Source organism: Nerophis ophidion, linkage group LG17 (genome assembly GCF_033978795.1).
Source record: "Nerophis ophidion isolate RoL-2023_Sa linkage group LG17, RoL_Noph_v1.0, whole genome shotgun sequence".
NCBI classification, from domain to species: domain Eukaryota; kingdom Metazoa; phylum Chordata; class Actinopteri; order Syngnathiformes; family Syngnathidae; genus Nerophis; species Nerophis ophidion.
Window position 1 is genome coordinate 33,980,839 of NC_084627.1, and position 27,007 is coordinate 34,007,845.

The 27,007-nt window shown below is 40.7% G+C and overlaps 1 protein-coding gene across 2 annotated transcripts in view; it reads left to right on the forward strand.

The window, feature by feature from the left end:
* The first annotated feature begins 3,254 nt into the window (after nt 1-3,254).
* lmo4a (LIM domain only 4a) overlaps nt 3,255-27,007 on the forward strand; it is a 30,191-nt gene continuing 6,438 nt past the window's right edge. The window contains exons 1-3 of one of the 2 annotated variants that reach the window (XM_061876785.1): nt 3,255-3,433; nt 5,258-5,417; nt 21,461-21,707. In XM_061876785.1, the coding sequence (XP_061732769.1) occupies nt 21,466-21,707 (242 nt within the window). In that variant the 5' untranslated portion in view covers nt 3,255-3,433; nt 5,258-5,417; nt 21,461-21,465. The remainder of the gene's footprint in view (nt 3,434-5,257; nt 5,418-21,460; nt 21,708-27,007) is intronic. The other variant, XM_061876784.1, reaches the window with a different exon arrangement.

Below are 27,007 nucleotides of genomic sequence, written 5' to 3' on the forward strand. Positions count from 1 at the left end.
TATGACCATATGTTGTATGTCATACATTGATCATATTCAATCATCGTACATTGTATGATCCTGTAACGACTTGGTATTGGAGTGACACCCAAATTTGTGGTATCATCCAAAACTAATGTTAAGTATCAAACAATAGAAGAATAATAGATTATTACATTTTAACAGAAGAGTAGATAGAACATGTTTTAACAGAAAATAACCAGATATTAACCATAAATGAACACGTAGATTACTAATTCATTTTCTACCACTTGTCCTTAATAATTTTGACAAAATAATGAAATGATAAATGACACAATATGTTACTGCATACGTCAGCAGCTAAATTAGCCTTCATTTGTTTACTTACTAATAAAAGACAAGTTGTCTTGTATGTTCACTATTTTATTCAAGGACAAAATTGCAATAAGAAACACATGTTTAATGTACCATAATATTTTGTGTTAAAATAAAGCCAATAATGATTTTTTTGTGGTCCCTTTTATTTAGCAAAGACCCGAAAAGTACCGAAATACTTTTGGTACCGGTATCGGTACCAACATTTTAATATCGGGACAACACTAATACACCACTACCATGAATTGATTAACGTGGACCCCGACTTAAAGGCCTACGGAAATTAGATTTTCTTATTTAAACAGGGATAGCAGGTCCATTCTATGTGTCATACTTGATCATTTCGCGATATTGCCATATTTTTGCTGAAAGGATTTAGTAGAGAAAATCCACGATAAAGTTAGCAACTGGAGAAAAGTCCTGCCTCTACCGGAAGTCGCAGAAGATGACGTCACATGTTGATGGCTCCTCATATATTCACATTGATTTTAATGGGAGCCTCCAACAAAAACAGCTATTCAGACCAAGAAAACGACAATTTCCCCATTAATTTGAGCGAGGATGAAAGATTTGTGTTTGAGGATATTGATAGCGATGGACTAGAAAAAAAAAAAAAACGCAATTGCAATCGCGTTGCATTGAGACAGATTCATATGTTTTTAGAGACATTTGCTAGGACAATTATGGGAAATCCCTTATCTTTCTATTGTGTTGGTAGTGTTTTAGTGAGTTTAACAGTACCTGATAGTCGGAAGTGTACGTCCACGGCCGGGGGTTGACGGCAGCTGTACGGGAGGCGCAATCTCAGCTGATATTCGATAAGTGGAGACTTTATAACCACAATTTTCTCACCGAAACCTGCTGGTTGACAAGTGGTCGGGATCCATGTCCGCTGTGATCAATAGTAAAGTTTCAACTCTGTGAATTTTAAACAAGGAATCACCGTGTGTTTGTGTGGCTAAAGGCTAAAGCTTCCCAACTCCATTGTTCTACTTTGACTTCTCCAATATTAACTGAACAAATTGCAAAAGATTCAGCAACACAGATCTCCAAAATACTGTGTAATTACACCGTTAAAGCAGACGACTTTTAGCTGTGTGTGTGTGCAGAGCTCATATTCATAACAGCCCGTGACGTCACGCGTACACATCATCATTACGCGACGTTTTCAAGAAAAAAGTCCCGGGAAAATTAAAATTGCAATTTACTAAACTAAAAAGGCCGTATTGGCATGTGTTGCAATGTTAATATTTCATCATTGATATATAAACTATCAGACTGCGTGGTGGGTAGTAGTGGGTTTCAGTAGGCCTTTAAACAAGTTAAAAAAGTTATTCGGGTGTTACCATTTAGTGGTCAATTGTACGTAATTTGTGCTGTACTGAGCAATCTACTAATACAAGTTTCAATCAGTCAATCAATCACACACACTGATCACCCACTGGCAGAAATGTAGATCGGCGCTTTTGCGCATGCTGCTCGAGAGCCGCGGATTGCTGACCGCCGCTCTATGTGCATCATTTATCATTTGTTCTAAAGTATGCTGGTCTGTAGTTTGGTTGTGTATATATATATATATATATATATATATATTGTGTATATATATATATATATATTTTTTTTTTTTTTTTCAAGATGGCGCTGCTGTAGTGGCTGCTGTAGGCAGGAGCTCTGTGCTCTTGTGTCATCCTTTTGTGTTTCCCTCTTGTTTTCATGTCTTATTATATTTTTTTGCCTTTTGGTCCGGGACCCTTTGGGACTGTGTGACAAGGGATGGCACTTTCGTGACCTCTGTGGTGCTTTTTTTTGTGGACTTCTGGATCTGCCTCCCGAGAGCCTTTTGGCTATGGAGAACAGCTGCTGGGTGTCTGCTACACCAGAGTATGTTTGGATGTACTGGAGGAGATGCGGATGAAGGGACAGGGCTGCGGAGCTAGCACTGAGCGCTGGGACGGAGAGGCTTGGCGGTGTCTTGACTGGGTGAGCAGGTGTCGGACACCTCAGTCACCTTGGACGTATCCTCGCTCATCCATTCGGACTGGACACTGGCCGAGAGTGGAGTCGGCTGTCTTGGTTGCTTTGTTGGGTCTGCTTCTGTCTCTGACCATGCTCCCTCCTCCCCAGCAGACGATGGCGTGGAACACCGCAGAGGCCACCACAGTGGATATGTTTATTTTACTTTTTATTCATAGCTGTATGTAGAAGTGTCTGGTTGTATCTGCTGCTTTAATGTCTTTAATGTCCTCTGTGTTCTTTGATGTTTGATGTTTCCCTCTTACACACATGGAAGAGGGATGTGTACCATGGTTATGAGTTGTTTTTTGATTTTTTTTTATTTATATGTTTTTTTCCCTTGGCCTCAGTCTGCACCTCCTCTCCAGGGCCCAGGCAAAGACCGATTTTTTAAATTTTATTTTAATCTTCTATTTTTTTCTCCCCCCCTCACCCCCTTTGTTTACCTTTATCTCATCTTTTTTGTAAGGGGCGCTGGAAGCCGGCAGACCCGTCAGCGATCCTGTTCTGTCTCCCTGTAATGTTTGTCTAAACTTGAATGGGATTGTGCTGAAAATTTTAATTTTCCTGAAGGAACTCTCCTGACGGAATAAATAAAGTACTATCTAATCTAATCTAATCTATATATATATATATATATATATATATATATATATATATATATATATATATATATGTATATATATATATATATATATATATATATAGTGTTTTATTTGCATTGTAAATTAAATACCATTACAAAGTCAGTAGACAGTGAAAGCCTTGTATTTTAGAAATATGAACACTCGAAATATGCTGACATTTTTTTCTTTAAAACACTCCTTATATGGGCATCCAGCATTGATGCGCCAGGAAAGAATCCAAGCAAGAGCCACGCCTCTTCCCCTGGAGGAGGCGGACCGAATAAGGACGCATTTATATTGCAGAGCACGCGCTTGGCAGCAGGGAAAGTAAAAGAAAGTGAAAGTGAATGTCTGTCAACTCAGCTGCTCGGTGACTGTCACACACCAGCTGGACTGAAAAGTTTTGTGGACTTCAGCAGTTTTATCCTTTGCTTCGTCGAATTCCTGAATTCAGTGACGTGAGTAAACACCCGGCTTGTTTTATTTAATGTATTAATTGCAACAATAACTTTGTTAAATTTAATATAGAAATATGTTAAAAAAAAATTAAGAAAAAGAAAGAAAGAAAACCAGTCAATATATTTCCTTTTGAGATGCAACTGATGCTTAATGCTGGTGACTGGAGGCTGGCCACCAGCAGAGGATGCTGTGGTAGACCTGAATAAAGTCCGGGACTACTGTATAGGATGTCCATAAAGCAGGCCAGGGCAATTATTTTGACTCGGGGGCCAAATTTAGAGAAAAACACGTGTCCGGGGGCCGGTGTATCTATTTTTAGGAAGACTAATACAAAACCTCACAATAATGTCTGATTGAATGCTAAAAACGTTATGACAGACGGACTGGAATTTTACTTTTTACTGTATGAGACACCCAGAATGTACATGAAAATAAAGAATGTGGAATTTACAATATTAATTATGAACGATAAAACATTGAATATTGACAACATATGATAGTCACACCCCCTCTCCATCTACATATTTTGCCATCAAGCGAAACGCAACAAAAACATGAATGCGAAAGGGAAAAAATGATATATCATTAAGCTTCAGAAATTTGTTGTAAAAATGTCCTTCCGCGTCTGTCTCTGACACCCGCATTTCAGGCTGGCCGCTCTGGAAACACTCTGTGGAAACGTTCCCCACCCACACTGCTTGGTGCCTCGTCTGAGCTGTTGTGACTTAGATTACCATAGTAACTACTTAGATTACCATAGTAACTACTTAGATTACCGTAGTAATTAGTATATCATGCTAAAGTGCAGACTCCAACCATTGAAATACTTTGTATAGTTAAATGGTAAGTGGTAAATGGGTTGTAGTTGTATAGCACTTTTCTACCCCTTTTTAAGGAGCCCACAGCACTTTGACAGTATTTCCACATTCGCCCATTCACACACACATTCACACACTGACGGCGGGAGCTGCCATGCAAGGCGCTCACCAGGACCCATCAGGAGCAAGGGTGAAGTGTCTTGCCCAAGGACACAACGGATGATACTAGGATGGTAGAAGGTGGGGATTGAACCGATAACCCTCAGATTGCTGGCACGGCCACTCTACCAACTTTGCCACGCCATCCCCGTAGTTCAAGACTTACGGTAATTTGTAAAACATCCTTGCACAACATAATGGCAGTTACAGATTCAATCCTAAAGATGTAAAAACATTATTTGGGAATGTCCGGCGGGCCAGATTGAAAAGCTTAATGGGCCGCATGCGACCCCCGGTCCTTAATTTGCCCGGGTCTCCCGTAAAGTCTGATTCTAGAGGCATAAAATGCATACCTTGTAGAGTTATTTATATATATATATATATATATATATATATATATATATATATATATATATATACATACATACACATACAGTATATATATATATATATATATATATATACGATACAGCATTATTAATACATGCATTTATTTTTTTAATCATTTGTAAAAGAAATGTATATATCTATATCGTATATAATTGAATAAATTAACCTTTTTGTGCAATGTACGTATATTAGATGTCCAAACTTTAGGGACATAAGGGACATATACCTCTTTTAGAAAACAATGACTGCTGTACTTTGTGGGGTTTTCATAACAAAATAGTAATTAGAATTAAATGAGATGCTTTAAGGGAAACTGCACTTTTTTTTCGTTATTGTTTTGTATTGTTCACAATCATTATGAAAGACATTACAACGGGTGGATTTAAAAAAAATGCATTTTAAATATTAAATTATATCAGATGAAGGCATGATTTAGGATCTACGATAAACTTACAGGGAGCAGGGAAACGACAAAGCAGCTGATCAGTCGATGATGTAAACGGAGGGACACAAGAAGTGATCACGACGCCGCTGTCAAAAAGGGGACTATGGTGCCATTTTCGGCGTGGATAGTTTTTCCGAGATGCAAAAGAAGGTGACGGGACATGGCGTGAAGGTAAACACATGTTTTAATTGTACCATAAAAGTGCAAACAAAGGCGCTCACAGCGGAAGCAAAAAAACTTGACTGAGGAACAAAACTAACACTAAAGCAGAAATATGGACATAATACAAAAACACTTACGGTGACGAGAGCAGAGCAGCATGAACTATGAAAATTGCATGAAGCAGTAAACATGGCATGAAACTGAGTGAACCGAGCATGAAACGATCAATGACGCCAGAACGACCAACTGAAAAACCAGGCTTAAATAGATATGTCACAATTGACAACAGGTGTGTGAGTCCGAACACATGACAGGTGAAACTAATGGTTGTCATGGTGACAAAACAAGAGTGTTTAAAGAGTCCAAAAACTAACAGAACATAACCAAACAAAACATGATCACAAAGACATGACAGCCGCTATAAATAGTTTGTCTGCGTTAGCGTTTGTAATAACAATATCACTAATATTTGGTTAATATTCAAGTCACAAAATGTAAATGGATTATTGTTGGCACTTTTTGAGTGATTTGGAATGGTTACTTATCTGATTTTATGGCCACAATAGTAGAGCTCCCATTGGCTCCGCTGTAAGCGGACTTTTATTTACGTTTCTTTAATATTTAGAATGAATTGAAAAAATCCATCCGCCGTCATGTTTTTTTGTTAGTGATTGTGAACGAGAGGCAAAATTCCCCAAAAAAGTGCAATTCCCCTTTACTGGCAAATATCAATCAAAAGCAAATGTTTTCAAGTCCAAAAGACAAATAATTACAGGTGTTTCGTACACCAGAAGATAAGGCAATATTGGCTCGCTTGTAATGGTCTGTGAAGATTTCAGAAACACAATGTGCTTCTCTTCAGTCATGTTGTATACTGCGATGCCTACTTTATTCTCTGTATTTTCTGGCGTACAATAATTCTTTGTCTACATGTGTAACAGGGTCAATTACGTATTGTAAATAATGTATTTTATAGTATTGTATTATTGTTATAATTACACAAAATATGTAAGTTACATGTAAATACCTGAATATTGTTTGATGTTTTGTCAATGTGGAACCATTGTCTCGTTGTTCCTCCTACTGCAATAATTACTGTAACACCTGTCTTTTTATATGCGTTGGACGCGCCTTCCAACTTCCCTTTTGTCTACGATAACGGGAGAGGTAGACGTCCATGCGACGACAGAAAATGTATTGTCTTGTTAAACATTTAAGTTCACTTTCTTGTTCATTATTATATTTGTGTAGGGGCTCTACGATGGCAAAAAGTTATTGACAACAATTGTATTGTGTGTATTATCACGTATGTTTATATTTTACTGTTGTATGTAACTTGCCCTTTTGTTTACGATAACGGGAGAGGGGCTCGACGGTGGCAAAAGTTATTCACGACAATTGTATTCTGTGTATTATCAGTAAAGTGCAGCTGAGCAACCCATGGTGTCAGTCCTGTTCAATAAATTCTATCAGGACTTGGACTATGGGATAGTTTGTTTTTCCGATGCAAAGGAAAGTTGGCACGAGCAGGGCGTGAATGAAGGTACAACTTTATTTATACACTAATAGACTACAAAAAAGGCAAACAAAAGGCGCGCACAATGGCGGTACAAAACTAGACTATGAAAACCTACAAGATACAAAGGCAGAACTAAACAAACCAAAAACTTACGTGGCATGGGCAGGAGGGATTAAACAGCATGGCATTGCATGAAGGAAGTATGTGTAAAGTCGCCAGGCTGACCACCTGGTAACTACAGGTTTAAATAATAGCTATGATAAGTGCAAACAGGTGTGAGACATGAAGACAGTGTCGTGAGGACAAGGTGAAAACTAATGAGTTGCTATGGTAATAAAACAAACAAGGAAGGGCAGGAACAGGAACTGATTGTCCAAAAAATAAAACCAAACATGACAAAAACAAAACATGATCCCATAGACGTGACACATTACACACAAGGCAGAGGAAAAGACCACCGGTTACACATGAACTAGCGTATTGCAATTTTTTTTTAAACTTTTTTAGCAACTGAGAATAAACAAAACGTATGTTGGGTAATAGTCATAGTAATACAGTGTGTCCCTAAAATTTGGATGGCGCCTGTAGACATCTGCCAAGGTTCAGCCATCCTATTTAGATCACCAATTCTGTTCCATATTCTTTGTCATACCAGCACTAACTGGCATTGATAGAGTACCCCATAAGCAATCACCAATTCACTCTTGGCATTTGTTTTTGTCATGTCCTGGTGATCATGTTTAGTTTGGCTATGTTCTGTTTCGTTTTTGGATTTTGTCAGTTCCTGTTTTTTCACTCCCTGCTTTGTTTCCATGACAAACCATTAGTTTTCACCTGTCCTCATGTCACGTACCTGATTCATTTGGACTCATGCACCCGTTGTCAATCACCACATCACTGTTTAAGCCTGTAGTTGCCAGGCAGTCAGCCTGGCGACATCACCCTCTATACACCCTTGTGTGGACTTTATCCAACATTGTTGACAAGATGCATAAGTCAGAAAAGATGACATTTCATCAAAGGTCTCCTTTAACTTGCTCTCGTATCTCGTCTGCGCTAAACTGTGCTTATTTGGTTTGGTTTGCTGTCATTGTTTAACCTTCTTTTTTCACTAAATGATCACAATCTATTAATTTTTTCTATTCATTCTATTCTATCTATTAATTTACTGGAATAATATTGGCATGTGGATTACTTGATCGTTAGCAGGACGGTTGATGGAGCGCGATAGCAGCGGCCATAGGTAAACTCTTTAGACTGACACTAACTATTATTAATATGAGAGACTTTGAGAGACTTTTGAGGAGGAAATATGGTTGTGTTACTAACTTTTATGGGGTGTTGCTTCCTTATTTGTGATTACTCTAAGCTGATTTTCACCTCCTACCAATGTCTTTTTTGATACGTAGCAACGGCGCCTGGGAGAAATGTGACAGCGTGTCATAATGACGGTCAGCTGGGGAAAAAAAAAAAAACGATAGCCATATCATTTGTCCAGAATCTCAATGGTCTTCCCGGCAGCCTGACCCAATTTTAGTTGGAACTGGTACCCAAAAATTCTGATACTCAATATTAGGGTTGTTTGATAATATCGGACTGCTGATATTATCCGCCGATAAATGCTTTAAAATGTAATATCGGAAATTAGGTATTGGTTTCAAAATTATCGGTATCTGTTTCAAAATGTTGAATTTATGACTTTTTAAAACGCTGCTGTGTACACGGACGTAGGGAAAAGTACAGAGCGCCATTAAGCCTAAAAGGCACTGCCTTTGCGTGCCAGCCTAGTCACATAACATATGCGGCTTTTCGCAAACACAAGTGAATGCAAGGCATATTTGGTCAACAGCCATACAGGTCACACTGAGGGTGGCCGTATAAACAACTTTAACGCTGTTACAAACATGCGCCACACCGTGAACCCACACCAAACAAGAATGACAAACACATTTCGGGAGAACATGCGCACCGTAACACAACATAAACACAACAAAAAAAATACCCAGAACCCCTTGCAGCACTAACTCCCCCGGGACGCTACAATATACACACCCCTCCCCCACCTCAACCTCCTCATGCTCTCTCAGGGAGGGCATGTCCCACATTCCAAGCTGCTGTTTGCAGGCATGTTAAAAAGAATAATGCACTTCGTGACCTCAATAATAAATATGGCAGTGCCATGTTGGCCTTTTTTTTCCACAACTTGAGTTTATTTATTTTGGAAAACCTTGTTAAATTGTTTCATGCATCCAGCAGGGCATCCCTACATAATTAGGCATAATAATGTGTTAATTCCATGACTGTATATATCGGTAAATAATGAATAAATAGATTATTGGCGTTTACTAATCGTTTTTATAGTACTGTAAGTGTACAGTACATATAGAGTATATTAGGTAGAGTTGGGGGAAATAATTGATGTTTAAATTAACCACAATTCTGACATGGACAATTCTAAAATCGATTAGTAAACGCCAATAATCGATTTATTTATTGTGAATCATGAAATGCAGACAGTTTCTAAAATTTGCCTGACTGCAGCGAGACACCTCACTGAGAGGTTAGACCAGCTCCTTTATTATGGGGCACTTATATTCCAGTTTTGCACACATTTAATGTAAAATAATAAATGTAATGGAAATTAATTTAACTACTTTTTATTACAAATGCACTGTTTTTAAATGTTGCAAGTGATAAACGCTTTTTTTAGTGAAACAAAAAGAGCATTATACTACCACCACCATACTTGACGGTAGGGATGGTTTTCCTGCGATTAAAGGCCTCATCTTTTCTCCTCCAAACATATTGCTGGGTATTGTGCCCAAAGAGCTAAAATGTTGTTTTATCTGACCACAAAACTTTCCTCCAGAAGGACTTATCTTTGTCCATGTGATTTCAGATTAAACAAAAATTTAGCTGTTTGGCCACAATACCCGGCAATATGTTTAGAGGAGAAAATATGAGGCCTTTAATCCCAGGAACACCATTCATATCGTCAAACATGGTGGTGGTAGTATTATGCTCTGGCCCTGTTTTGCTGCCAATGAAACTGTTCTTTACAGAGAGTGAATGGGACAATGAAAAAGGAAGATTACCTCCAAATTCTTCAGGAAAAATCATCAGCTCGGTGGTTGAGTCTTGGGCGCAGTTGGGTATTCTAACAGGACAATGACCCCAAACGCACGTCGAAAGTGGTAAAGGAATGGCTAAATAAGGCGAGAATTAAGATTTTAGAATGGTCTTCCCAAAGTCCTACTTAAATGTGTGGACAATCCTCAAAAAACAAGTCCATGTCAGAAAACCAACAAATTTAGCTGACCTGCACCAATTTAGTCAAGAGGAGTGGTCAAAAATTCAACCAGAAGCTCGTGAATGGCTACCAAAAGTGCCTTATTGCAGTGAAACTTGCCAAGGGACATGTGAAGCAAATATTAACATTGTTGTATGTATACTTTTTACCCAGCAGATTTGGTCACATTTTCAGTGGACCCATAATAAATTCATAAAAGAACTAAAGTTCATGAATGTTTTTTGTGACCAACAAGTATGTGCTCCAATCACTCTATCACAAACAAATAAGAGTTATTATCATTCTTATTCACACACCATAATAAAATGGTAAATGGTCAATACTTGCATAGCGCTTTTCTACCGTTTTTAAGGAACTCAAAGCGCTTTGACATTATTTCCACATTCACACAAACACACTGATGGCGGGAGCTGCCATGCAAGGCTCTAACCACGACACATCAGGAGCAGGGGTGAAGTGTTTTGCTCAAGGACACAATGGACGTGACTAGGTTGGTAGAAGGTGGGGATTGAACCAGGAACCCTCAGGTTGCTGGCACAGTCACTCTCCCAACCTTCGCCACGCCGTCCCCTAATAATACTCGTATGTTTGATGCGCCCACAATCCATCTAACTTACCAAAGTCGTACTAAAAACATTTTGACAGATTTTTGAGCGCCGTGTGTAATGTTCTATATACTCAATGGAGCATTTAAAGTTTTGGTGGTGTTTACTGCCATCATATGGCAGTCTTCATGTATCTCTTATGTATGACTGCCATCTACTGGTCACAGTTGTCATTACACCATGTACCGAATAAAATTGCTTTGAGGTCAGTAAGCCCAACCAGAATTATGCCGTACATTAGGCGCACCGGGTTATAAGGCGCAGTGTTGATTTTTGAGAAAATGAAAGGATTTTAAGTGCGGCTTACAGTCCGAAAAATAGGGTAAATAATGAGGACTTTTTTAGCATCTTAAGCAGTGTTTGTAATAACGGCATTAAATACAACAGCGTTACGAGCTGCATTATTTTTTCCGGTAACGAGAAATCTAAATAATTACTGTTCCCATCGTTGCAACGCCATTGCCGTTACTGAGAATGTGACATTTTTCGTTCCTAACAATTGGTTGGATGAAGCACAAGGTGTTATATGTTGCCTTAACATGGGCTGCATGCAGAGAGAAGTGGTGGGAATGATGACGCCATTGAAAATGTGATGATGATGATTGGCTGGGTGGGCGGATCATGCTCTGCTCACGCACTCTCCCTGCACACCCCGGCTGCTGGAGTCAGGGAAATTTAATTGTTGCTTTCTAATTTTGGAATTTGGATTAATTACGATTAATCACAGATGATTATTCGCTGGCACAATTAAAATCAGCTGAATAAAAGACCCCAATATTTCTACACAAATGCAATTTTATTGTCAGAATGTCAACCGGGAACGTTTTTAAACCTTTTACCTAAATCAGTGGTTCTTAACCTTGTTGGAGGTACTGAACCCCATTAGTTTCTTATGCGCATTCACCGAACCCTTCTTAGTGAGAAATGTAAAAAAAAAAAAAAGAAAACATTCAATTCAAGACAAAGTTATGTGTTTTTGGTAACACTTTAGTATGGAGAACATATTCTAAGTAACAAAGACTTAATTTAGAGGTTTTTGGACACTAGGGGAACATATTCTAAGTAACAAAGACTTCATTTAGAGTTATTTGGTTAGGGTTAGGGTTTGTGTTAGAGCAGGCCTGGGCAATTATTTTGACTAGGGGGCCAAATTTTGAGAAAAAAACGTGTCTGAGGGCCGGTATATCTATTTTTAAGAAAACCAATACAAAACCACACAATAAAGTCTGATTGAATTTTAAAAATGTTATGACAGACCGCCTTAAAAACGGAATGGATTTTAACTTTTTTCTATTAGTGATAAAACCCTGAATATTGAGAACATATGAACGCCACACCCCCTCTCAATCGACATATTTTACAATCAAGCCAAATGCAAATAACACAAAGAAATATGAACGTGAAGGGTAAAATAACAAAAAACATCTACAATCTGATATATGCGATATATAAGCTTAGTGATATATATCACTAAGCTTTGGAAATTTGTTGTAAAAATCTCCTTCCACGTCTGTCCCTGACACCCGCATTTCAGGCTGGCCGCTCTGGAAACACTCTGTGGAAACGCTCCCCACCCACACTGTTTGGTGCCTCGTCTTGACCTGCTGTGACTTAGATTACTATAGTATCGAGTAGGGTTGTACGGTATATGGCTGTTAGTATAGTACCGCCATACTAATGAATCATATTCGGTACCATACCGCTTCTGAAAAGTACCGGTCCGCCACACCCTAAGATTTTTTGTTAAAACAAAGCCAATAATGCATTTTTTTCTGGTCCCCTTTGTTTAGAAAACTATCGAAAAGTATCGAAATAATATTGGTATCAGGACAACACTAGTCACTAAGATATCATGCAAAAGCGCATATTCCAACCATTTAAATATGTTGTATAGTTCAAGACTTATGGTCATTTGAAAACATCACTGCACATCATAATGGCAGCTACAGTTTCCATCTTTAAGATCTAAAAAAAATAATTTGGGAATGTCCGGCGGGCCAGATTGAAAAGCTTAACGGGCCGCGTGTGGCCCCTGGGCCTTAATTTGCCCAGATCTGTGTTAGAGGGTTAGGGCCAGGGTTAGAGTGTTAGGGTTATAATGAGGCCATGCCGAATTAGGCGTTAAAAGCGGTAGGAAATGGATGGATGGCCGGATAATGACTAGTTAAGAGCCAATAAGTTACTAATTTGCATTTGAATAAGCAACTAATTAATGGTGAATATGTTCCCATACTAAAGTGTTACCATGTTTTTTTACTGGTGCACAAAATGAACCGTGTATGAACATCACCTTGTTCAAAGAAAAAAACCAACACAGTGCATAAACGCACAACAAATTACACACCTGCAAATCAGTGTGACTTCTGCTGTTGCCGTATCCGTAATACACCGATTGGTAGAAGTTTTTATTGACACGATGAATCGGGTGTGTCTTGACCTACGCCGAACCCCTGATGCCGACTCACCGAACCCCTAGGGTTCGATCGAACCCTGGTTAAGAACCACTGATCTAAATGCATGTTTTTATTTGCGGCAGGGGCTAGTTCATGTGCCTCAAAATACGAAGTTCAATCCCGGGCTCGGGTTCTTTCTGTGTGGAGTTTGCATGTTCTCCCCATGACTGCGTGGGTTCCCTCCGGGTACTCCGGCTTCCTCCCACCTCCAAAGAAATGCACCTGGGGATAGGTTGATTGGCAACACTAAATGGTCCCTAGTGTGTGAATGTGAGTGTGAATCAATCAATCAATCAATCAATCAATGTTTATTTATATAGCCCCAAATCACAAATGTCTCAAAGGACTGCACAAATCATTACGACTACAACATCCTCGGAAGAACCCACAAAAGGGCAAGGAAAACTCACACCCAGTGGGCAGGGAGAATTCACATCCAGTGGGATGCCAGTGACAATGCTGACTATGAGAAACCTTGGAGAGGACCTCAGATGTGGGCAACCCCCCCCTCTAGGGGACCAAAAGCAAGTGATGCCGAGCGGGTCTAACATGATACTGTGAAAGTTCAATCCATAGTGGCTCCAACACAGCCGCGAGAGTTCAGTTCAAGCGGATCCAAGACAGCAGCGAGAGTCCCGTCCACAGGAGACCATCTCAAGCGGAGGCGGATCAGCAGCGTAGAGATATCCCCAACCGATACAGGCGAGCGGTCCATCCTGGGTCCCGACGAGCGGTCCATCCTGGGTCTCGACTCTGGACAGCCAGTACTTCATCCATGGTCATCGGACCGGACCCCCTCCACAAGGGAGGGGGGGACATAGGAGAAAGAAAAGAAGCGGCAGATCAACTGGTCTAAAAAGGAGGCCTATTTAAAGGCTAGAGTATACAGATGAGTTTTAAGGTGAGACTTAAATGCTTCTACTGAGGTAGCATCTCGAACTGTTACCGGGAGGGCATTCCAGAGTACTGGAGCCCGAACGGAAAACGCTCTATAGCACGCAGACTTTTTTTGGGCTCTAGGAATCACTAATAAGCCGGAGTCTTTTGAACGCAGATTTCTTGCCGGGACATATGGTACAATACAATCGGCAAGATAGGCTGGAGCTAGACCGTGTAGTATTTTATACGTAATTAGTAAAACCTTAAAGTCACATCTTAAGTGCACAGGAAGCCAGTGCAGGTGAGCCAGTACAGGCGTAATGTGATCAAACTTTCTTGTTCTTGTCAAAAGTCTAGCAGCCGCATTTTGTACCAACTGTAATCTTTTAATGCTAGACATGGGGAGACCCGAAAATCATACGTTACAGTAGTCGAGGCGAGACGTAACAAACGCATGGATAATGATCTCGGCGTCTTTATTGGACAAAATGGAGCGAATTTTAGCGATATTACGGAGATGAAAGAAGGCCGTTTTAGTAACGCTTTTAATGTATGACTCAAAGGAGAGAGTAGGGTCGAAGATAATACCCAGATTTTTTACCGAGTCACCTTGTTTTATTATTTGGTTTTCAAATGTTAATGTTGTATTATTAAATAGAGGTCGGTGTCTAGCAGGACCGATATTCAGCCTTTCCGTTTTTTTGGCGTTAAGTTGCAAAAAGTTAGCGGACATCCATTGTTTAATTTCATTAAGACACACTTCCAACTGACTACAGTCTGGCGTGTTGGTCAGCTTTAGGGGCATGTAGAGTTGGGTGTCATCAGCATAACAGTGAAAGCTAACACCGTATTTGCGTATGACGTCACCCAGCGGCAGCATGTAGATGCTGAAGAGTACAGGGCCAAGGACCGAACCCTGGGGAACTCCACACGTTACCTTAACATAGTCCGAGGTCACACTGTTATGGGAGACGCACTGCATCCTATAAGTAAGATAAGAGTTAAACCAAGACAGGGCTGAGTCTGACATACCAATTCGTGTTTTGATACGCTCTAATAAAATATTATGATCGACGGTATCGAAAGCAGCGCTAAGATCTAGGAGCAGCAATATAGATGACGCATCAGAGTCCATCGTTAGCAATAGATCATTAGTCAATTTTGCGAGGGCTGTCTCAGTCGAGTGATTTGCCCTGAAACCGGATTGAAAGGTTTCACATAGATTGTTAAACGCTAAGTGTTCATTTAGCTGCTCTGCAACAATTTTTTCGAGGATTTTCGAAATAAAGGGAAGGTGAGACACCGGTCGGTAGTTTACCATGAGGTCAGGATCGAGGTTAGGTCTTTTAAGGAGTTGTTGAATGTTGTCTGTCTATCTGTGTTGGCCCTGCGATGAGGTGGTAACTTGTCCAGGGTGTACCCTGCCTTCCGCCCGAATGCAGCTGAGATAGGCTCCAGCACCTCCCGCGACCCCAAAAGGGACAAGCCGTAGAAAATGGATGGATGGATGTTTTTGTTTGCATCAGATTTGCTGACAGTTTTATCTAAAGTTGTTTCAGGCTGTATTTGTCAGGCTTGGACTAAGGAATGAACTGCAGAATAGGGATTCTTAGTAGGGCTTTTATTTTGACAGCTCTTTCACCTCCAGAGTCAGAGTAATACAAAATCTATGAATAACAAAAACGGTCATCAAAAAAGGTTCCAAAAAAAGGAATAATCGAAAATCACTCCTAAAAGGAGGAAAATACAAAAACAAAGACAAAAAATTATAATTTGCGTCGTATCTGCTATGAAACTTAACATAAAACGCTCCAACAGGAGGAAGACAAAAATGACTATATGTTCTACTCTTAATCTTAATCTAATAAAGGTAAACAAAAAATCACTCAAGAAATTTGAGGAAGGAAAGATTAGTAGGAAAAAATAATAACTAACCACTTAGGTTGAACAAAAGCTAAATAACAAAATTCACTCTGAGGAGAAGTCAAACTCAAAATAACAGCGTGGGAATTCAGGATCCAAGACAATAAGCGTGGGACGAGGCAAGGCATAGACATAGACATGGAAGCAAGACAGGCACGAAAGCTCGAGACAATCTGGCAGACAAAAAGGGGAGGCATGGGCTTATATGACACATGAGGGTAATGGGAAACAGGTGGAAACAATCAGGGGTCGGGGATGATGTCAGACTGGTGACACAAGAGGAAGGGCCAGTGATCTGAAACAAGAGGAGTTGCTTTTCAAAATAAAACATGCAATTCACAAGACAAAAAAAAACAAGACAAGACATCCCTCAACGCGGTGTGACAGTATTTCAGTATACAGGTGCAGGGAATTGCACTAATCAAAAGACAAATGTTCCTTTGTGTCTTTCTACCAAAGTTAAAATGTTTTGGTACCGTATTGGGTTTTGTACTTTCAATATTTAATATTGTTACTTTACGGAATTTTGTACTCTTTAGATGCATTTGAATTTCTTTGCATATCTTGAGGCTCATATTGAGTTGTAAAATACTGTTTATAGTGTTTTTGTTCTTTAATCGGTTGATATAAACATATCAAACGCAATAGCATATTCAAACCACCGTTTCCATATGAGTTGGGAAATTGTGTTAGAGATAAATATAAACAGAATACAATGATTTGCAAATCCTTTTCAACCCATATTCAGTGGAATGCACTACAAAGACAAGATATTTGATGTTCAAACTCATAAACTTTGTTTTTTTTTGCAAATAATAATTAACTTAGAATTTCATGGCTGCAACACGTGCCAAAGTAGTTGGGAAAGGGCATGTTCACCACCGTGTTACATCACCTTTTCTTTTAACAACACTCAATAAACGTTTGGGAACTGAGGAAACTAATTGTTGAAGCTTTAAAAGTGGAATTCTTTCCCATTCTTGTTTTATGTAGAGCTTCAGTCGTTCAACAATCCGGAGTCTCCGCTGTCGTATTTTACGCTTCATAATGCGCCACACATTTTCGATGGGGGACAGGTCTGGACTGCAGGCTGGCCAGGAAAGTACCCGCACTCTTTTACTACAAAGCTACGCTGTTGTAACATGTGGCTTGGCATTGTCTTGCTGAAATAAGCAGGGGCATCCATGATAACGTTGCTTGGATGACAACGTATGTTGCTCTAAAACCTGTATGTACCTTCCAGCATTAATGGTGCCATCTACTGGCACCATTAATTGAGCTGTTTGGCCACAATACCCCGCAATATGTTTAGAGGAGAAAAGATGAGGCCTTTAATCCCAGAAACACCATGCCCATCGTCAAGCATGGTGGTGGTAGTATTATGCTCTGGGCCTGTTTTGCTGCCAATGAAACTGTTCTTTACAGAGAGTGAAAGGGACAATGAAAAAGGAGGATTTTTTTTACTACCATCATATTGCAGTTGAATGCACTACAAAGACAAGATATTTGATGTTCAAACTCATAAACTAAATTATGTGGGCTGGCAAAGTCCTTGCCACCATGCAGCCTTGTTCCAAACTGACCAAGAGGCTGCAACAGGTTCAAGTTACCAAGATGGTATGCCTTGGGCACTAATGCACCCCCATACCATCACAGATGCTGGCTTTTGAACTTTGCGCCTCTAACAATCCGGATGGTTATTTTCCTCTTTGTTCTGGAGGACACCACATCCACAGTTTCCAAATATAATTTGAAATGTGGACTTGTCAGACCACAGAACACTTTTCCACTTTGCATCAGTCCATTTTAGATGAGCTCAGGCCCAGCCAAGCCGGCGGCGTTTCTGCGTGCCATTGATAAATGGGTTTTGCTTTGCATAGCAGAGTTTTAACTTGCACTTACAGATGTAGTGACCAACTGTAGTTACTGACAGTGGTTTTATGAAGTGTTCCTGAGCCCATGTGGTGATATCCTTTACACACTGATGTCGGTTTTTGATGCAGTGCCGCCTGAGGTATCAAAGGTCCGTAATATCATCGCTTACGTGCAGTGATTTCTCCAGATTCCCTGAACCTTCTGATGATTTTACAGACCGTAGATGGTAAAATCCCTAAATTCCTTGCAATAGCTCGTTGAGAAATGTTGTTCTAAAACTGTTCGACAATTTGCTTACAAATTGGTGACCCTCGCCCCATCCTTGTTTGTGAATTACTTAGCATTTCATTGAAGCTGCTTTTATACCCAATCATGGCACCCACCTGTTCCCAATTAGCCTGCACACCTGTGGGATGTTCCAAATAAGTATTTGATGAGCATTCCTCATCTTTATCAGTACTTATTGCCACCTTTCCCAACTTCTTTGTCACGTGTTGCTGGCATCAAATTCTAAACTTAATGATTATTTGCAACAAAAAAAAAATGTTTATCAGTTTGGACATCAAATTGTTGTCTTTGTAGCATATTCAACTGAATATGGGTTGAAAATGATTTGCAAATCATTGTATTCCGTTTATATTTACGTCTAACACAATTTCCCAACACATATGGAAACGGGGTTTGTAAAATAAATGAAAAATAGTATCACAGTTACCTTGCTGAGTAACTAATTCTGTAATTAATTACCATTTTAAGGTAAGAGGACCAACACTACCATGTATTGATTAACGTGTGTGCTTTTCTTTCTTTTTCTCTCCATTTCTTTTCTTTTTCTTTTAAATTGTAATTTTACTGCCTGTTTTACATCATCACCAGTGGACTAGAGACGAAAACTAGCCTTCTGGCTAATTCTGGCTTTTTTAACCACGTGTAGTCATGTGTTTTATGAAATTGCATGAAAGTCTCTGTCAAATTCATAGTACTTGATCACATGCATTGTTAAGCATGTAAATACATACATTTACCAATACATACGTTTACCAATACATATATATATATATATATATAATAAATACTTTAATTTCAGTGTTCATTTAGTTACACATACACACACATAACACTCCTCTACTCATTGTTGTATTTGAAAAGGCAATGTTTTGCAACAAGTAACACAGCCTTTGAAGGAGCATAGGTATGGGCAGCATCTGTGAAATTTAATTTGCAGGAAAGGAGTGAGTTTAGGGTTGAATTGTCCATCCTCGTTCTATTCTCTGTCACTATCTTTCTAACCATGCTCAACACCCTCTCTGATGATGTGCAAGCGTACTTCTTCGTCTTACTCGTCGTCGTCATGACTGTCTCTTCTTTTTTCTTCTGCTTTGTCTCCCTCTTGTCTTGTGTGCACATGTGCACTCTCCAAAAGCCGTAGATGTTATAACGTGACTGGGCCGGCACACTGTTTATATGGAAGAAAAGCAGACGTGACGAAAGGCTGTCCTCACTCAGGTCCGCATGGACCTGGAGGGGGCGTGTTTTGTTATCCTGCAGGAAATCAGTAGAGATTCGGGAGAATGGTTGTCCCGGGAGATTTTCGGGAGAGGCACTGAAATTCAGGGGTCTCCCTGAAAATTTGGGAGGGTTGGCAAGTATGAGTCAGATGCATGTTATTTATTTGTTTGAAACTTGGTAACAGTTTTATCTAAAGACCAGTCGGGATGAATTATGAAGTAAAAGAGTGACCTGATCACTGACCGTAACAACCAGTGCTGATAAAGTAAAGGAGCATACGCGCTTAAAATAAAGTGTGTGACTAATCCGTGTTTATACATGATTAATGCAAGATTATTGTAGAATTAATTTCCTGAACTTTTACACCCCTAATTTGAACCAAAAGTGTTCAGTCAGACCTCTGTACAGAGCCCCTAAAGGGACATGGGGAAAAAGAAAAAATTGGGGGGGAATTTTATACATATACTGTATATATATATATATATATATATATATATATATATTTTTTTTTTTTTTCTAAGATAGTTTCTCGTGCGCACGAGATGCATATCTAAAACAAAAAAATAAATAAATATCCCCCCCCAAAAAAAATTTCCCCCTATGTCCCTTTAGAGCAAACTCAATTCACCTGGGGGCCACTGGATGCAGAGTCCGGGAGAGGCTGGGCCGCAAGAAAAGATTTCTTAAAATTTTTTTTGCATACTCCTCAGCATGTGTAGTTGTATAATGACGTTTCAAATTGTATCCCTCGTGCACCGCAACTTTCTCTGTGCAAAATAAGACACGTCGGGTTGCCCCTGTGCTCAACAAAGAAATATTGCATCTGCCACTTTTCGTGGAATTTTCTTTGCTCATCACTAACCTTGCCCTTCAATGCAGGCTTTGAAAAATACATGTTTGGGGTTGTGGAATATATTTGTATTTAGCCGACACACGGAGAATAATGTTATTTCCGCAATGTGTGTCGTTCCGCTTTTCCTCCCTACAGCAACACGTCGGTCGGCGAATAATAGTACCTGGATATCGAGCGCAAAAAAGTGACGGCTCCCGGAGTGTTATCCGGCGTCATATAGAAATATATGTAGTGTTGATCGTGTGAGGCAATGCAAATTAAACAATAAAAAACACAAATAACGGTTTGAATTGGTCAAGGTTATCGGGGACTATTATTACTGACGGACAGTTGTCGCGGTGTGACTGCAGCCAGGCACCTAAGAAAAACCTGGTCTCCATGGCAACGTCTCTGTCACTTTCTTTCATTTGCCGCTTTTCCACTGACGCAGGGGTAGGCAACCCAGAATGTTGAAAGAGCCATTTTGGACCCATCCATCCATTTTCTACCGCTTATTCCCTTTCGGGGTCGCGGGGGGCGTTGGCGCATATCTCAGCTATAATCGGGCGGAAGGCGGGGTACACCCTGGACAAGTCGCCACCTCATCGCAGGGCCAACACAGATAGACAGACAACATTCACACTCACATTCACACACTAGGGCCAATTTTAGTGTTGCCAATGAACCTATCCCCAGGTGCATGTCTTTGGAAGTGGGAGGAAGCCGGAGTACCCGGAGGGAACCCACGCATTCACGGGGAGGACATGCAAACTCCACACAGAAAGATCCCGAGCCTGGATTTGAACCCACGACTGCAGGACCTTCGTATTGTGAGGCAGACGCACTAACCCCTCTTCCACCGTGAAGCCCCCATTTTGGACCCAAATAACACAACACTGTCAAGCGCCATTCATATAAAACTCGCGGGCCGCACTAACATTAAACATTCATGTTAAGGTGGGGGCCGCAAAATAACGTCTAGCGGGCCGCGTGTCTGAGAACCCTGCTTTAGGGGCTCCGCACCTCTGAACTCTAAGTGACTATATTTATTTAAAAAAGCCACGCAAAAAACATATGCAAATATGAAAAACATAAAACTAACACGACTACCTTTACTTTTTCTTCTCTTGTCCTGTCCTGGTTTTAGTTGTTATGGTGAACAGCAGGGTGGAGGCGCCCTCAGTGGCAGTGATGGGCAGCGGCGGGGCGACAGCAGGCAGGTCGTGCGCAGGATGCGGAGGTCGAATCGTGGAGCGCTTCCTCCTCTTCACCATGGAGCAGTACTGGCACACGCGCTGCCTCAAGTGCTCCTGCTGTCACGCTCAGCTGGGCGAATACAGCAGCACCTGTTTCAGCAAAGGTGGCATGATCCTCTGCAGAAACGATTACATCAGGTCAGCATAGCTCCCACTCTGTGGAACACAAGAAACATTTATAGTATTAACCCAGTGGTTCTTAACTTTGTTGGAGGTACCGAACCCCACCAGTTTCATATGCACATTCACCAAATCCTTCTTTAGTGAAAAAAAAAATATATATATATATATATATATTTTATTTTTTTTTTCAAATTTAAGACAAAGTATTATGTTGTTGTTTTTACAAGTGCACAACATGAACCGTGTATGAACGTCACCTTGTTCAAAGAAAAAATCCAACACAGTGCATGAACTCACAACACATTACACACTTGCAAATCAGATGGAAAATTAGAGGTAACATTGTTTGGTGGTATCAATTATACTTAGACTTCCTTTTTATTGTCATTCAAGTTTCAACTTTACAGTACAGATACGCCAATAGGGAGAAGTTTTTATTTACACGATTGATTGATTGATTGACTGAGACTTTTATTAGTAGATTGCACAGTACACATTCCGTACAACTGACCACTAAATGGTAACACTCGAATAAGTTTTTCAACTTGTTTAATTAAGTCGGGGTCCATATTAATCAATTCATGATTAATGTGGCTCTGCCGAACCCCTGAGGCCGACTCACCGAACCCCTAGGGTTCGATCGAACCCAGTTTTAAGAACCACTGTATTAACCGTAATGACAGTGACGTCATTTGCTAGTGTAACACTATAACAGACAACAACACAAAATTGTTTCACTTCTGATACGATACCGATGTGAGAGCCTTGAGTATTGGCCAATATTGGGGGATACCCAGAGAGCGTGCGCACATACACAAAAGCAGCAACTGAGATTTTGCAGCCTTGTTGTTGTTGTAATAGAGTATATATTCAATGATAGCGTGAATTGATTAACGTGGACCCCTACTTAAACAAGTTGAAAAACGTATTCGGGTGTTACCATTTAGTGGTCAATTGTACGGAATATGTACTCTGCTTTGCAATATATGTCATGATCTGTGGTCTAGATCATGTTTTGTTTAGTTATCTTCTGTTAGTTTTGGACTCCATTAGTTCCTGTTTTTGTGCACCCTTGTTTGTTTTAGTTTCCATGACGACTCATTAGTTTCACCTGCCTCATGTGTTCGGTTCACGCACCTGCTTTAATCAGAGACTACTATTTAAGCCCGTTTTGCCAGTTAGTCATCCTGGCGAATTTACTCTGTATTTGCTCTGTTATTGCTATAGACTCATGCTCTGCCAAGTAAGTTTTGTTTATTCATGCCACAGAGTAGCGAGTTTTGTTTCTTGTCCATAGTTCTGTCTAAGTATTAGTTTTTGTATCATGCATTAAGTTGTGCCTTCGCCTTGTGCGCCCTTTTGTTTGTATACTTAAATCTATCCATCCATCCATTTTCTACCGCCTGTCCCTTTCGGAGTCGCGGGGGGTCGCTGGAGCCTATCTCAACTGCATTTGGGCGGAAGGCGGGGGACACCCTGTACAAGTTGCCACCTCATCACAGACTGTAAAACACCATCCATCCATCCATTTTCTACCGCTTATTCCCTTTCGGGGTCGCGGGGGGCGCTGGCGCCTATCTCAGCTACAATCGGGCGTAAAACACGTTATACCTAATTAAATAGTTTTGAAAAAAATCATTAAAAATCAATGAATGTTTATTTATCCATCCATCCATTTTTTACCGCGTATTCCCTTTGGGGTAGCAGGGGGCGCTGGTGCCTATCTCAGCTACAATCAGGCGAAAGGCGGTGTACACCCTGGACAAGTCGCCACCTCATCGCAAAATGTAAAACATGTTATACCTAATTAAATAGTATTGGAAAAAAAAAATCAATCAATCAATCAATCAATGTTTATATAGCCCTAAAGCACAAGTGTCTCAAAGGGGTGCACAAACCACAACAACATCCTCGGTACAAAGCCCACATAAGGGCAAGGGAAAACTCACCCCAGTGGGACGTCGGTCACAGTGACTATGATGACTATGAGAAACCTTGGAGAGGACCGCATATGTGGGAAACCCCTCCAGATCAATCCGTGGCGCAAACAATCGACCTGATCGGTAGGTCGTGAGTTCCAATTCCGGACGAGTTACACCAAAAACTATAAAAATGGGACTTATTACCTCCCTGCTTGGCACTCAGCATCAAGAGTTTGAATTGTGGGTTAAATCCCCAAAAATTATTCCCGGGCGTGGCACCACTGCTGCCCACTGCCCCCCTCACCTCCCAGGGGGTGAAAAAGGGATGGGTCAAACGCAGAAGACAAATTTCACCACACCTAGTGTGTGTGTGACAATCATTCGTACTTTAACTTTAAAAGTAACAGTCTTACGCAGTCACCACTTGACCAGCACAACATGGACATTAACTGAGGACAATATTATCGTACATTTTTACTAAGTCATTGGCAAAATGGCCCCTGTGATGTGTTTACAAAACGCTAAAAAGAAGGAGTTTGCCTTGAGTCTAGAATAATTAAATATGTTCCTAATTTCACGACTGGTCCGGAATAGTCCATTTGCATCCCGGGAGAACAGACCCCGCAACAAGCTGCGACCCTCCCGTTTTGACAATCTATTAATAAAAGTTTCAATCAATCAATCAAAGCTAATATTAGCTATTCAGATCACTATCACACAAAGCTAATGCCATTGTGTTTTGTGCGGGCGTAGTTACATCTTTGAGTGTTGAAAGTTTTAAGAGGGTGGAATATAATGCTTACTGTTGCGATCCGCTGCTCGTATCTAGACATATTAGTTATTTTTCCTTTCTGGTATCACTCTCCGTCAAGTGACTGTTTATTTCCTGTTTAGCCTGTCACCATGGTAACTCATCAGTCCACCTGCCAATCCCGGTCCACACACACCTGTTATGTCTAATCACCCTCCTATTTAAGACAGCCTCTTTGTTCTTTTCTTCCTGGGTTCATAAATTGCTCTCATGCAACTAGTGACGACTGCTACTTTTTCTACTTTTATTCTCGCTAGCTCTCACGCTATGCCACTTGATTATTCCAGTTTTCATACTGATGATTTGTTTTCTCGTTTGTGCTTTCATGCCAAGTTTAGTTTTCTGTTTGTATTTCCTAGTTTTCATACTAGCGTTTTTGGTTTGCCTTTTTATTAGCTCCAGCATTTCTGTTCAGAGCTCTCTTTTTGTTAAATAAATATTTTAAGATCCTACCTTTTGTTGTGTTCACGTCATCGCATCCACGGAGGGACAAACCCGGCATTACCATGCCCACCAGTCCTCTCACTTACAACACATTGGAAAGATAACGCCTCAGTACCTACTGAAAGAACGAAATTAAATCGAAGAGAAACAACTAAGGTTATAAAGGAGCCAGTGCAGCTGATGTGGGAAACAGCAACAGGAAGGTAGTGTTGTCTACGTGCAAGGGTGGACGGCACTAGAGAAAAGACTGACTCCCAGTTGCAAACTGCTCAATGTAAGAGGCTGATGAGGCAATCTGCCTCAGGTGCGTCTCGAAGCCACGCCTCCAGCCAGCCTGAGAATGTCTGGAGAGAGAGAGGGGCAACCAGGCAGTGTGGCAAAACACAACATGTAACAACATTTATATCATGTGCGGTCATCTGTGTCAGTAAAAATGTCCACGTTTCACCCTACAAGAATTCCACTTCCTACTAGGGAAAACATGCTTCAGTGTATCGCATATGAGTTTTATATTTGACTCACGTACGCTCACATAGACTGTAATTGTAGTTTAAGAACCATTCAAAAATAGCAACTAAATAAATCAAAAGTTATTCACAAATCAATCGACGCTTGAGGAGTTTTTTTCACAGAGTACGTACTCTTACTCAATTATTTTAATGACTACTTTTTACTTTTACTTGAGTTATAACGGTACTCTTGAGTACAACTTTTGGTTACCTCTGCTCATTAACCAACAGCAAATTCCTTTATTACAATTCACTCACTGAGTCAGCCATCCAATAATAAAGAGTGCAGTATTGGGACAGGGCAATACGCATCCTTGCCAACCCTCCCCATTTTCCCGGGTGACTTCCGAATTTCAGTGACCCTCCTGAAAATCTCCCGGGGCAACCATTCTCCCGAATTTCTCTCGATTTCCACCCAAACAACAATATTTAGGGGGCGTGCATTAAAAGTCCTCTCTCTCACCTGAAACCTTCACCCCTTAACATGTGGACCTGAGTGAGGACAGCCTGCCGTCACGTCCGCTTTTCCTCCATACAAACAGCGTGCCGGCGCAGTCACATAACATCTACGGTTTTACACACACACACACACACACACACACAAGTGTATGTAACGCATACTTGGTCAACAGCCATACAGGATACACTGAGGGTGGCCGTATAAACAACTTTAACAGTTACAAATATGCGCCAAACTGTGAACCCACACCAAACAAGAATGACAAACACATTTCGGTAGAACAGCCGCGCCGTAACACGACAGAACAAATACCCAGAACGCCTTGCAGCACTAACTCTTCCGAGACACTACAATATACATCCCCCTATCCCCAATCGACGCTACCCCCCACCCCCTTCAACCTCAACCCTGGCCCACCCTGGGCTCTAACTAAAGAAACAGATAATGTAAATTCTTCGAACAGCATCTGTGTTCTTAAATTGTTTCTGGAAAATAACTCCTCCATTTAATTTATCAAATATACTCCCGCCTAATTTTTTCAGGTTTGTTTAGTTATTGGTATCTGTGTGTCTTATTTGCTCCGACGTGTGATGCTGCTTCTCCTAGCCAGGTCACCCTTGTAAAAGAGGTCTTGATCTCAGTGGGTCTTTTATCTGGTTCTAATCCATTATCCATCCATCCATCTTCTTCCGCTTATCCGAGGTCGAGTCGGACGTGCCCCGAACACCTCCCTAGGGAGGCGTTCAGGTGGCATCCTGACCAGATACCCAAACCACCTCATCTGGCTCCTCTTGATGTGGAGGAGCAGCGGCTGTACCCGTGATCTTGTCCTTTCGGTCATAACCCAAAGCTCATGACCATAAGTGAGGATGGGAACGTAGATCGACACTGGTAAATTGAGAGCATTGCCTTCCGGCTCAGCTCCTTCTTCACCACAACGGATCGATACAGCGTCCGCATTACTGAAGACGCCGCAACGATCCGCCTGTCGATCTCACGATCCACTCTTCCCTCACTCGTGAACAAGACTCTGAGGTACTTGAACTCCTCCACTTGGGGCAAGATCTCCTCCCCAACCCGGAGATGGCACGCCACCCTTTTCCGGATGAGAACCATGGACTCTTGACCATCTTCCGAAATCAGAGGTTTCATGGTTGGCAAGAATGGCA